The 12,205-nt window shown below is 39.9% G+C and overlaps 1 protein-coding gene across 4 annotated transcripts in view; it reads left to right on the top strand.

The window, feature by feature from the left end:
- epha3 (eph receptor A3) overlaps positions 1–12,205 on the top strand; it is a 100,218-nt gene that overhangs the window by 75,152 nt on the left and 12,861 nt on the right. For all 4 annotated transcript variants that reach the window (XM_040148135.1, XM_040148133.1, XM_040148137.1 and 1 more), the window contains exons 12-15: positions 2,252–2,313; positions 4,612–4,821; positions 7,317–7,466; positions 8,104–8,297. In XM_040148135.1, coding sequence (XP_040004069.1) covers positions 2,252–2,313; positions 4,612–4,821; positions 7,317–7,466; positions 8,104–8,297 — 616 coding nt within the window. The remainder of the gene's footprint in view (positions 1–2,251; positions 2,314–4,611; positions 4,822–7,316; positions 7,467–8,103; positions 8,298–12,205) is intronic.

Below are 12,205 nucleotides of genomic sequence, written 5' to 3'. Positions count from 1 at the left end.
TCTGTGCAGTACACAAGAAGTAAAGATACCTGTAAAAAGATTTTGTAAAGAAAGCACGTTCAGTCACGAGTTGAGCTTTGCTCCTAGCTCCTTGTTATTCAGCCTTGAACACAGTGCATCTTGAAAGTGAAAAATTCGTATGTGTGTAATCCTTCATCTACGAGACTGTTTGTCTAATACATTTTACACCACTCTTCCTATTAATGTCCAGCCAGTGAGAAATGCTGCAATAACAAAGGACTGTGGTTTCTTTTGCTGATTTTAGACCAATAGGAGAAGCTCAATATTCAGTACTGTGTGTGTGTGTGTGTGTGTGTGTGTGTGTGTGTGTGTGTGTGTGTGTGTGTGTGTGTGTGTGTGTGTGTGTGTGTGTGTGTGTGTGTGTGTGTGTGTGTGTGTGTGTGTTTACATGACATTTAGAGGGATACCCTGAACATATGTGCGTGAGTTGGAGCAGTATGAGTGCAGGACATAGTTTTAGAAGGACCATTTGATATGCTGTCACACATACACACACACACACACAAACACACACTGCTGTAGGGTGATTTATTAAGCTGCTCCTGTTAATTCTTAATAATCCTGAGACTTTCACACCCCATTTACCTTGCTGCTGCTTTTGGCTGATCCACAGGCTGCATATTTGTAGGCACACATACACACACACACACACGCATGCATGTATTATTTTCTCTCATACCCATACACACACATCCAAACTTGCACACACTCTCGTTCACAGAACAAAGGGGGTTGGAGGCCTTTATCTTTGCTGCCAATGTTGGGAAAGGAGAGAAAGGGGGAAGGGAGGAGGGCAGAGGACAGGAGGGAGGACCAGGTGTGTGTGTTCCCGTCTGCGACTATTAAAGCTGCCTGCTGGTAATCGGAGTGATCCATCACAGCCTTTTAGAAATAGAGGATGTGGGTGGAAAATGTTGTATCTGTGATTGTGTTTAAATGCTGAAGGATTTTTTACTGTAATTGTCAGAGAAAGTATTGCGACTATATTGAGACAACCCGTGCTGTTGGGGGAGTGAAATCCCTTTTTTTTTTTTTACAGTAGTAAGAAGTAGAAAAAAAATTACATTAGAAAGTCTGGAAGGCATTGTTTTTATTTATTTTTTTTAAAATTTCTTCTCTTAAATCCTGTCTTAATTTAAGGACACCTTCTGTTTTGGCTCATTTACTTGAAGCTGTTTGCTGGGCCAAGTAGGCCTTTTTTTTTTTTTTTGGTCAGAGTCTGGTTGACTCATAGGGATGTTTAGAATTGTAATATTGAGTCAGCCAACTTCCATCATTGTTAATGGAAAGTTCATTTTCTTTTTTCCAACAAGAGTAATAGATTTGTTTTTTTTTAAAAACAATTTCATCACCCTCTCCACTCACCCCATGTCATTTCCTGAAAAAAAGTCTGTCTCACCAGTTGTTGGTAGGGTCCACAATACATGCAAGAGGACTAAAAGGAAAATAGAAGGATGGGATGATGGGGCAAGAGAGGAAGGGGTGATAGAGAAAAAGTAGGTTGAGAATGAAAGAAGGCAGGGGGAGGAGGGAGGAGGGCACATTAATCAGAATAAAACAGAAGAAACATACAGCTGGTGGTGAGTCAAGAGTGAAACAGGGAGAACTAAGTCATCAGGGACACAAACAACTCCTGACACCGACACTGTTCATTTAACAATGGTTGATTTAAAGGTTTCTGAAAGAGATTCTTTTTTTATTTTCTTCCACAGTAAAACCTTGTGTTGGACATTAGTCTGATCAGGTACAGATGATAGCAGGCAGCATGGATTTACAGCCAGATCTTCCACAGAAATAAAGATGTCACACTTGGACAGCTGACCTGCTGGGGCCCTAAAAATATGACTAGGATCATTTCATTCTGCTCTCTCTCTGTGTGTGTGTGTGTGTGTGTGTGTGTGTGTGTGTGTGTGTGTGTGTGTGTGTGTGTGTGTGTGTGTGTGTGTGTGTGTGTGTGTGTGTGTGTGGACAAACAGAAAAGAGAGTAAGTTCAACCTGGTCTCTATCAGGGCTGTACTGTATATCTGCTTTAAGTAAAGTGACGGCCCTTACTCTCCCTATGCCTTTGCCTGTTTCAGAATTAATCTGAGATCAATATGATATTTGAGCATAAGTCTTTTGTTTAGTTGGTAGTTCTGTTGTACAGCAAACAGAAGTCATTGCACTCATTTTGTGAATAAAATAACTGGTATGATGCTACCATAAATTGAATTTTCCTTTTCTGTCACAGGTAAACCCGTCATGATTGTCACAGAGTACATGGAGAATGGATCCCTGGACAGCTTCTTGAGAGTATGTAATAACACAAACAAACACGCACACTTGTGGAAGAAGTGCAGAATGGATTGCAATGCATGTTAGAGGTGCACAACCTCTGGCAGCTGGGGGAACACATACTTGATGGCTAGCTGAGGATTAGGGAGCACACTCCAGGGAACCACCTTAATGTGGTGGAAAAAAAAAAGTCTTGCACTGGTACAACACACAGTCTAGTGTTGCGTTCAAACATCACACGCTTCAGAGAGCAGTACAGTAAATCTTTGCTTTTACATTTTAAAAATGACATCTGTCTATAAATGCTCAACAGTGACAATTCAAATAGGTGTTAAAACTCTGAAAAGTCCAACTAATTACCATGAAAGTGCATTACGCTATGAAAACATGGAGTACGACTCTTACCAGAGTAGGAATAAAGTAGCTGTACTGAAGAATCTAGATTTAATTTTAAGTTTAACTGCTGTCTTCCGCTTTCAGAATGTCTCTGAACATAATCGGTTAAATCTATCTTTCTAATAGTTGCCAGTTTCACACAGCCAAAAGTGTTTTTTGAAAAAAGGGGGTTTAAAAAGTTTTAAGACTACTCAGTAGATTCCAGTAAAAAATGTACCTGAGACTGGCTGATTCTGACTGTTTCAGCTGTGCTCTCATACAGTACTTATCAAATTTCAAGATTTTATGAACTGTATTCCCACTGCTCTCCCAGCTAGGAGTAAATTTCATTCTTGCCGTGCCTCTGTCTCTTAAAGAGGAATAGACCTGCCTCACTGAAATTGGCCAAAACCAAAACAGCCAAGCCGCAACACTGGCATGAAAGCATGTGTACTGATGCCTGTTTTAGCCCTTTTTCCACATGTGCCTGCACAGCATCCAGACACATCCAGGAGGAGTAGCTGTTGTTTCTTTACATTGTCCCAGACGCCTGCACTTTATCATTGAAAATGTGTCATATGTGCAAACACACTCATACAAATTCATAGCATATGCGTAGTAGCTTATGCCCGTGTTCTAAATCTGCAAAGCTTTGAAGTAACTAAGCCAGGTGGTCTGGCCACTAATTGCTCAGGACGAAATGGGAGGTGAGGTGGACCCGGTTGGTTTTCAAAGGAAAACACACTCATCTTACACTCATCTCACAAATAACGTGGCACGTGAAGAGCAATGGATAGAAATGCAAATAGCTGCAGACAACCTGTGCTCACTCACATGCTAAATCCCGAGTGCAAACCCTGAGCAAAAACTACCATAGATAGGAAAAAATGTTTTATCATCCTAAGCTTCTGCTCGCCTCGTGTCTCTGATGTTTATATCTCTTTCCCACCCAGACATCAGCAGTGGCTCACAGAACATACAGGCTTACTCATAAACACCTGCCAGTGTAAACCAGTGTAAACACTCTTGCTCACCAATGCAAATAGATAAAAAAATACGTTTTATGTTAATACCTTGTTAAGTCTGTGTTTGAATGTTGCATCCCACCACTTTCCAAACATTTTTTAGGGCTATAAAAACGGATACAATAGATAATCTTAATGAAATCTTCTGGATTTGTATTATAAACAGACTTCTCAACAATTTGACAATGTGTCATGGAGAGATGAAACATCACAAACGGTTTGCATTGCATTGCAAGGTTTCACTTGATATGACTTTCTGAAAATCAACACCCAGATCCTTTTAATGCCATTGTCTCCAATTTTTACCACTGAATTTTGAATGTATGTTTTGTGTGTTATATGTATTCATTTAAGCATTTTCAGTATTCTTTTTATCCCCTAAAATGATATACTTGCCAGAGAAGAATAGCCTTGAAGAACTGTATTTAAACTCTGACACTTTAAAACCTAAAATTATGGTAAAGATATATTAATTCATGGATACTTGTGAGGAATCCAATCAAAATGTCACGGAAGTAAACTCAAGATAAAGAGCTCTCATTGGTCATCACATTGACCATTATACGATAAATGTGTAATAAAATAGCATCATATGAGTAGTGGATTGCAGTAACTGTACTGATTGAAAAAGAAAGCCCGTTTCAGTTATATATTGGTCTGATCCTAATTTCCATACATTACTGTGACTCTGGCTTTGGGATTTCACAGTTCAGCTGAAGATGAGGTGCAGAATGTCAAAATTGGTCTCTAAAGGTTAATGAAAATGCTTTGGATAGTAATGTAAATAGGTTTTAGTTTATGCAAATAGTCAGAAAGGTCAGACTCCCTTTTTGTTCTATACAATATACATTAAAAGTGTGGCATTAACAGATCATGTCTTTCTTCCTTTCATCTGTCCTTTCTCTCTTTCTTTTAGAAACATGATGCCCAGTTCACAGGAATCCAGTTGGTCGGGATGCTGCGTGGCATCGCCTCGGGCATGAAGTACCTGTCAGACATGGGCTACGTTCACCGAGACCTGGCGGCTCGAAACATCCTGGTCAACAGCAACTTGGTGTGTAAAGTGTCTGACTTCGGCCTGTCCCGAGTGCTGGAGGACGACCCGGAGGCTGCTTACACCACCAGGGTGAGCTGGAGCACATATGCAAACTGAGGACAGAAATGACACCATGAACAAATATGTTGGGCAAAGTCCTGGGGAAAACAGTTTTTTTGTTTTTTTCAGAAAGTGTTACATTCAATGCAATATTACTTAAAACTCCCTGGTAAAAAAATGGAATATGGTAATCAATACATTACTTCTCCCTTTACTGTGGCCCTAAAACTGGCTCGACATCTTCTCTTCCCTTTCTAAATCAGAATAAGTTGTTTTTCTTACCTGCAAAAGTTATCAGAAAACCAAGCAATTCTCTTTTTTGTCATTACGCATACTCAATTTATATAATGTGGACACAAATGGACTTCACATTTACACCTCCATTGTCTCCTTCTCTCTCTCACACACACACATATTGTATACTGAAGTCATCTAAGCACACTCACTATGTCCCTCTTCTATGGCAAAAGAGAGGAACACATGAATAAAAACAGAGTTGTAGTAAGATCATCATAAATCCACAAAGCTTTGCCTTCCTGGATGACTGCACAGAAATGACAATGTACACCAACTGTTAGATCGTGGAGAGGACTACTCCAAGCACCATGTGCCCTGAAGGAATCGATAAGTTGCGTGGGTTTGAGTGGTCAAATGCTCTGTTGACCCATGTGCCACCTCAACATCTACACCAAAACTTGGATTTTGTTCCAAATTGCATTTTGAGAGTCTGCAGAATTAAAGTTAGAGTTAAAGGTAACGCCTCTTAGGCATGGGAAAACCTAAAACATCTTAACAGACACTTTTAGAACAAAAACACCTCAAAAATGGTCAACTAGTAATGTGAAATATTTTTAACATCTTAAAAGGTGAAAGTTGGCTTATAGTTTAAAGAGATTTGTAAAGAAAAAACTTGAAATTATCTCAATGTATTGGCTCCTCTTTTTTTCACTTCTTGATGCTCAAGTCACACAATGAAACACAACCGGCAGGCACGCCACACCACTCACATCTACTTTTTGCTGCATGTTTGTGTGTGGGCATTTTCATCATAGGACCCTGTGATCTAGACGATACTTGCAGCCCCTTTAAACACAGTATAATTTGCTGGCTGAGAATTGCTTGTTAAATAAATAGTCAGTATGCCGTTTGCCTTTCTCCCAGAAATACATAATCCAAAATAATAAAACAGAATAATAAACTCTGCCATGTTACAGTAAATGACGCTCCACAAATGATGGCTGAATTTCAGCCAGCCCTTCATGGAACTTTCTTTTTTATTTTTCATTTTATTTTTAGACATAATCTATAGTTTTGGTTCATTTGAGTGTGTTTATGTGCTTCCCATATCTAAGCTGTGTTCACACACTTTAACCTCTTAGTAGAGCAAGTGGGAATAGTATAGTGTAAGGGTAGTGTGTATGTGTGCTATGTGTTTTTGTTTGTGTTTGTCTTGTGTTTCTTTGAGCATCAAATGTGTGTGATTGTGTGTTTTTCTGTGTCTTGTGGATTCCTCATTGTTCCCCTTATTGGTCGGGCAGTATAAGAGTTTTTTTGTAGGGGGCACCGTGTGTGTATGACCGCACAGCACCTGGCAAGAGCTGAGTGGCTTGGCCAATGTCTCTGTTAGCTTTGGCTGCCATCGGCCTCCTTTCCTCAGCTCCATTTTCTTCACTCGTCCCGCTTCTCTGCTAAGATGATAAATGCAGCACACAGTACAAAAGATAGGTTATGCAGGAAACGTTGGATTATGATTTGATTAATAGGTTTTCATTTTGTTTCTTTAAGGTTGATTTTGATACTTTCTGATTAAAACTGAGCATGACCAATATTTTTGTTACAGTAAGGTTCTATGTTTCTTTTTATGACTATTTTCAAATCCCAAACTTTTAGAAAGATATCTCAGTACCATAGACTGTATTATTTTATTTTTTTTTGGAGTGTTTATACTTGCAAGTCCATTAAAGAAAATTAATCAATTGGACACTAAAATTTTTCATGAAATACTGCTATGGAACTCAGCAGCTCCAGTAGGCAACATGAAACATGTTTCACTGCAGGTCCTCCACACCACACTGGAAATAATAACAATAATATATCAAATTACTGTTATAGTTCTGGATCTGAGGTGGAGATCACCATGCTCAGTCCAAACCACAGAGCCTGTATGGTTTAACAGGTTTCAGAACAGCTCCTAAAATTCTCAGAATCTTTCAGGACATGTGGGCCTTTGCATGTGACATAATCATGTGCCATTTTATTTCCTTTTGCTGGAAACAGCTATACCTAATATTATATATATGCAACATGCAGTATAGACTTGCAGTCCTTTATGTAGTATTTATACCATAAGATTTATAGCACAAAACTGATTTTTGGACATGTCAGTGAATGTGCTAACCTGAGCACGATACATGGTTACATAAGGTAACAAGACTGTCCTGCTCAGGAGTATTGGTTTTTTGAATGATTGATTGACTGACGAACTAAATGATTGATTAATCTGTCTCTTACTTTCTGTCTCTCAGGGAGGTAAGATCCCTATTCGGTGGACAGCACCAGAGGCTATTGCCTACAGGAAGTTTACATCAGCCAGTGATGCTTGGAGTTATGGCATTGTTCTCTGGGAAGTGATGTCATATGGGGAACGGCCATACTGGGAGATGTCCAATCAGGATGTAAGTACTGCTAAATTGTTAACTTCCTTTAGCAGATATGTCTATGTGGCGCACCCACCACTGCAACAGTGCTGCCAGCTTGGCACATTGGACAAGTTTCACTGATGGGAAGTAAGTGAAGGCACCAGCAACTCCCACTGCTTTAGATGAGATGTTTAGGGTGTGTTAAGAGTTGTGTGAATGGACTTATGGCACATAAGAGGGAAACAAGGGAATGCAGCCTCACAGATGCAGTTGGGCACTCTAGAAACTCTAGAAAGAAAATATTAAGTCAATTTATAAGTCATTTAAGGTTAAAGAAGCAGTGTTAGGTGCTGAGGGTGGATTTGAGTGTGTTTTGAAGGATCTAGGTGTGTTGCATGGACTAAGGTCCATGCAACACACCTAACACAAGACAACTAGCTCCAACAATGCAGTATCTTAACACATCAGCTACTGTATCATAGAAGTTCAATATGTGTAATCAACCACTAATGATGCACAGAACATTTCCAGAAGAATACTTCTTTATACTGTATGTAAAAACCTAATGATGTAAAAAACAGTAACTACTATAATAGAGTATATCAGATGTTTTGATTCTGAATATATCTCATCTGTCATTTCTCCAATCTTGTATATTATTTAATACATCAAGGTAATAAAAGCTGTCGATGAGGGTTACCGCCTCCCCCCGCCCATGGACTGCCCAGCTACCCTTTACCAGCTGATGTTGGACTGCTGGCAGAAGGAGAGGAACAACCGGCCTAAGTTTGAACAGATAGTCAGCATCCTGGATAAACTCATCCGCAACCCTGGTAGCCTCAAAATCACGGCCAACACCACATCCAGGTAAACCTTGAATACTGTAACTTCTATTTGTTTTGCCTTCTATGTTCAGCATTTTTTGATAGCACAAATGATACAACCATCCTTACTGTTTCCTTGCTGCATTTTTCATCTTGGGTTCCTATGTATCCGACTAACACCTGGCTCCAGTAAACCCAATACTAAATATAGTTTGCAGGTCATAGCACTTCCATATCTTTTCACAAATGGAGCACAATTCCCCATTATTAATGTAATGGACAACAAAAAGACAAAGGGATACAGAAAAAGGATATTAGATTTACATTTCTCCCTCCCTTGGCGCATGCCGGTTTGTTTTTGGAACCAGGCAGTACAGGAGCTTGACATAAACATTGCCTTCCTGCTTCCTGTGTTATGTGAAAATCAGCTCCACTTATCAACACTCTCCTCCCCTTCTATTTACCTTAAACAATTTTAATGAATATTTGTCTTTCTCATGCAGTCTAATGACATATTTCTCCCTACTTTTTCATTTACTTTTCCCTCCTTTTAACCCTCCCTTGCACTTCTGTCCTTTGTTGGGACCACCATTCTCTCCCAGGGGGCCTCGGGGAACCAGCACAGCCCATGTACAGTTGTCAATTCTGGGCAGGGAGGGGGACAGGCGCTGGGTCTGCAGCAGAAGGCAGGGGTATTACGGAGATGTCAAAGCTCATAACAGTGACTAATGATTTCTTAAGAAAGTGAAAATAGGTCCCATGGAGTTTGCATGTAATTTTCCTGATTGGCTTTTAACACTGGGCGAGCACAGGCTGGCCGACAGAGGCGGCTGCAGTGATTTATGAGACGGTGTGTGTATGTGTGTATCTGCGTATGGGTGTGTGGTGGCGGCAGTTGCGCAGCGGGGGCAGCTGCACTCAGCTCCACACACCTCGTTTGTCTCAGGGCTGTCCCGGCTGGTTAATGAAGCACCCCCTCCTCTACAAAGCCTGGACCAAAGCCTGGGACCGGTGTAGAGCATCTGGAGACTTTTGGGGGAGGGACCTGGGCAGGGGTTTAGTGTCCCTGCATGTGGATATAGAGGGACTGGAGTCTGTGGGCCAAGGCTGGCCGTCAGAGACTAATTATAGGGCCAACAGAAATCAAGTCAGGGTTAGGGGCCACTGTCTATCCCTTTGGCTTTACAGGTTGTCTAAAACATATGAGATCAGTGACTTTCTTTGTGATCAACAAAGCACGGCATTGGTTGCAACCACAGTGCTTGAATACAACTAGTACTCATTCTAAATACATGTCCATCAACAGAAATTTGCAGTTGTCAGTAATGCTCTCCTACAGATGTAGCTGGTTTGGGAAACATTGAATAGTGACAAGCCTTTGTGCAACAACAATTCAAATCCATAATATTACTCTTCACTGTAACAAACTCTGTCCAGAGAATAATAGTCTTTGGTTCATTTTCAGTAGTTAGGACTGGTCTTGAAACAAGGTTGGAGCTGAAAAAAAAAAAAAAAAAAAGAGTTCCCTGGTGAAGGGCTTGGGAGAAAGTAACAGGGACTGGGGCCAGGGCTTTGGCAGGGGATGGCACTGAGCTGAGATCTAAGTTGGTGTGTATCTTGGCCTGTAGAGTAAGGTTGGGCCTTGGAATGGAAAAAAAATGTTTCTATTGGTGAAAGGAAACCAGTTAAGGGTACTAAAGAACGCAGATATTTATGCAAAGATATGAGGATATAAAAAGGCACATGTAGGGAACCATCATCCATCAGTGGAGTAAATCAAAAATATCAAAATTTGTAAGCTGAGTAAGTTGGCCAGTATAGGAAACAGAGAGGGGGACACAAGATGGAGACCAAGCACTGCAGATACAGTGCACCGTAGAACAAAACTTTTGACTTGATTTAGCCAAATATCAGTATTTTGTGTATTATACATTCAAATAAAGCTTAAACACCACTAAAACTCTACATGGAAACTCTGGCTAGTAATATAAATCAAGCATTCAGATTAAGAATCATGCATTCTAGACTGGAATCAAATTCAAAATGTCACACTTGAATCAATTTAGGTTAATAACTTCCCTCAGCACACCTGAGTATTATTGATTAAAACTACATCATATTCATCATATCCAGCAGAGGCAGAAGATACCTAATGGCCATGTATCAGAATTTCAATTAAAGGGGCTAACACTGGCCCTGTATATTGGTCTAAACTCTCCCAGGAACACCCTTGGAATTGTCCCAGTAACACAGGGAGAGGTGAATTCCTCCCACACTGTCCTACCCACATGTATCTGTTCATGCTCTGCTCCTCATCCACCCTTGAGAGCTCTAAAAACGAGAGACAACACAGCCCTGGTTATTTAGAGGTCAAAAGAATGAAAGATTGAGCAAAAGAGGGGAAGAGAAATGAAAATGAGAAGGGGGATAGAATTTATTCTCGCTCCGGTGTATTTATATCATACTTCCTTCTGTTTAAGCGGGTGTTTTCTGTGATGCTAAGTCCACGAGGGGTTTTGAAACCCACTTCTGCCATCAGACAGATGTTTTCTTTTCTCTTTATTTTCCCCTTCATCACATCCCTCTGTTTCACTGTTTCCTCTCCAATCATCTTTTCTCTTGAGCTGCCGTGAGATGTTGCTGAAAATGTAGCAACAAAGGAAACAAAGAAAATGATAAGGGAGGGGAAACAAGGTCATTTGCAGTTTACCTCTCGGAGGAGACAGGAGAGGGGTAAAGAAAGCAGAGGATGAAGGGGGAGAGAAGATCAGAGAAGAAAAAGAAGAAGACAGAAGAGGATACAGAAGAGGAGAGGATCAATAATCCAACAAAAAAAAGCTGAACATTTTTATCCCATAAGCCCAAAAGTTAAAATCTAGGACATTATGGATATATCTAAATTTTTGTCCCAACTTGTTTTGCATCAAGTATATATCAAAAGTCACAACCCTCATAATCATTCCTTTACACTATATTTAAGAAAATATATATCTATATATATATATCTATATATCTTTATATATATAATAGTAACTAGCGTTTTTGCATTTTTTTCTCTAAATTTACACACTTCCTTCTTTTCCCCTCTTGCAAACCACCCCCGCCGTGTATCCCTCAATTCCCCCCTCTTCCTACTAACCAGTCTCCTCAGGGGGTTCAGGGGGGCCCTCAGCATTTTGACAGGCCTCTGATCTGGCAGGAAAGGACTCAATCATTGTAACAACACCCACTCCACCACCTCAAATGCATCTTTTTTCTCCCCTTTTTTTCTCTTTTTTCCTGTCTCTTTTTGAGATGTCATCTCACTTTTGTAGGCTTAGTGTGGTGTTTCTGACATTGTTGCTTGATGGAAGCTCGATGATTTTCTATTAAAACGTTCGTTTGATTGTATTTTTCTTCTTTAAATCAAAATATATTCTATCAACATGAAAAGAGAATGATTCTAGTGTACCAAGGCAAGGCAAGGTTGTTTGAACAGCACATTTCAACCACAATGGCATCAAGACAAAATGTAAAAGACTATAAGACTATACAAAAAGCATTTAGATAAAAATTAAAAAGAGTTAAAAAGATAATAAAAATAAGAAATACAAGAGTAAAAGTTTCAGTGGAGTGTAAGAAACGTGTAATTATTTGATTTAATAAAAGGCAGTGGCAAACAGAAACGTCTTCAGCCTTTATTTAAAAGGAATGAGAGTTGCAGCAGATCTGTGGTTCTCAGGGAGTTTGTTCAAGATATGTTGAGTATAAAAACGGAACAATGCTTTTTGAAGTTTAGTTTTCACTCCGGGGATAGAAAGCAGACCTGTCCCAGACAACATGAGGAGTCTGGATTGTTCACAACGTAGCAGCAGATCAAAAATGTATTTTGGCCGCAAACCATTCAGTGCTTTATAAACCAACAGCAGTATTTTGAGATCAGTTCTTTGACAGATGGGAAGTTTGTGTAAG

Source organism: Xiphias gladius, chromosome 16 (assembly GCF_016859285.1).
Source record: "Xiphias gladius isolate SHS-SW01 ecotype Sanya breed wild chromosome 16, ASM1685928v1, whole genome shotgun sequence".
NCBI classification, from domain to species: Eukaryota; Metazoa; Chordata; class Actinopteri; order Istiophoriformes; family Xiphiidae; genus Xiphias; species Xiphias gladius.
This window is presented reverse-complemented; position numbering and strand designations above follow the sequence as displayed.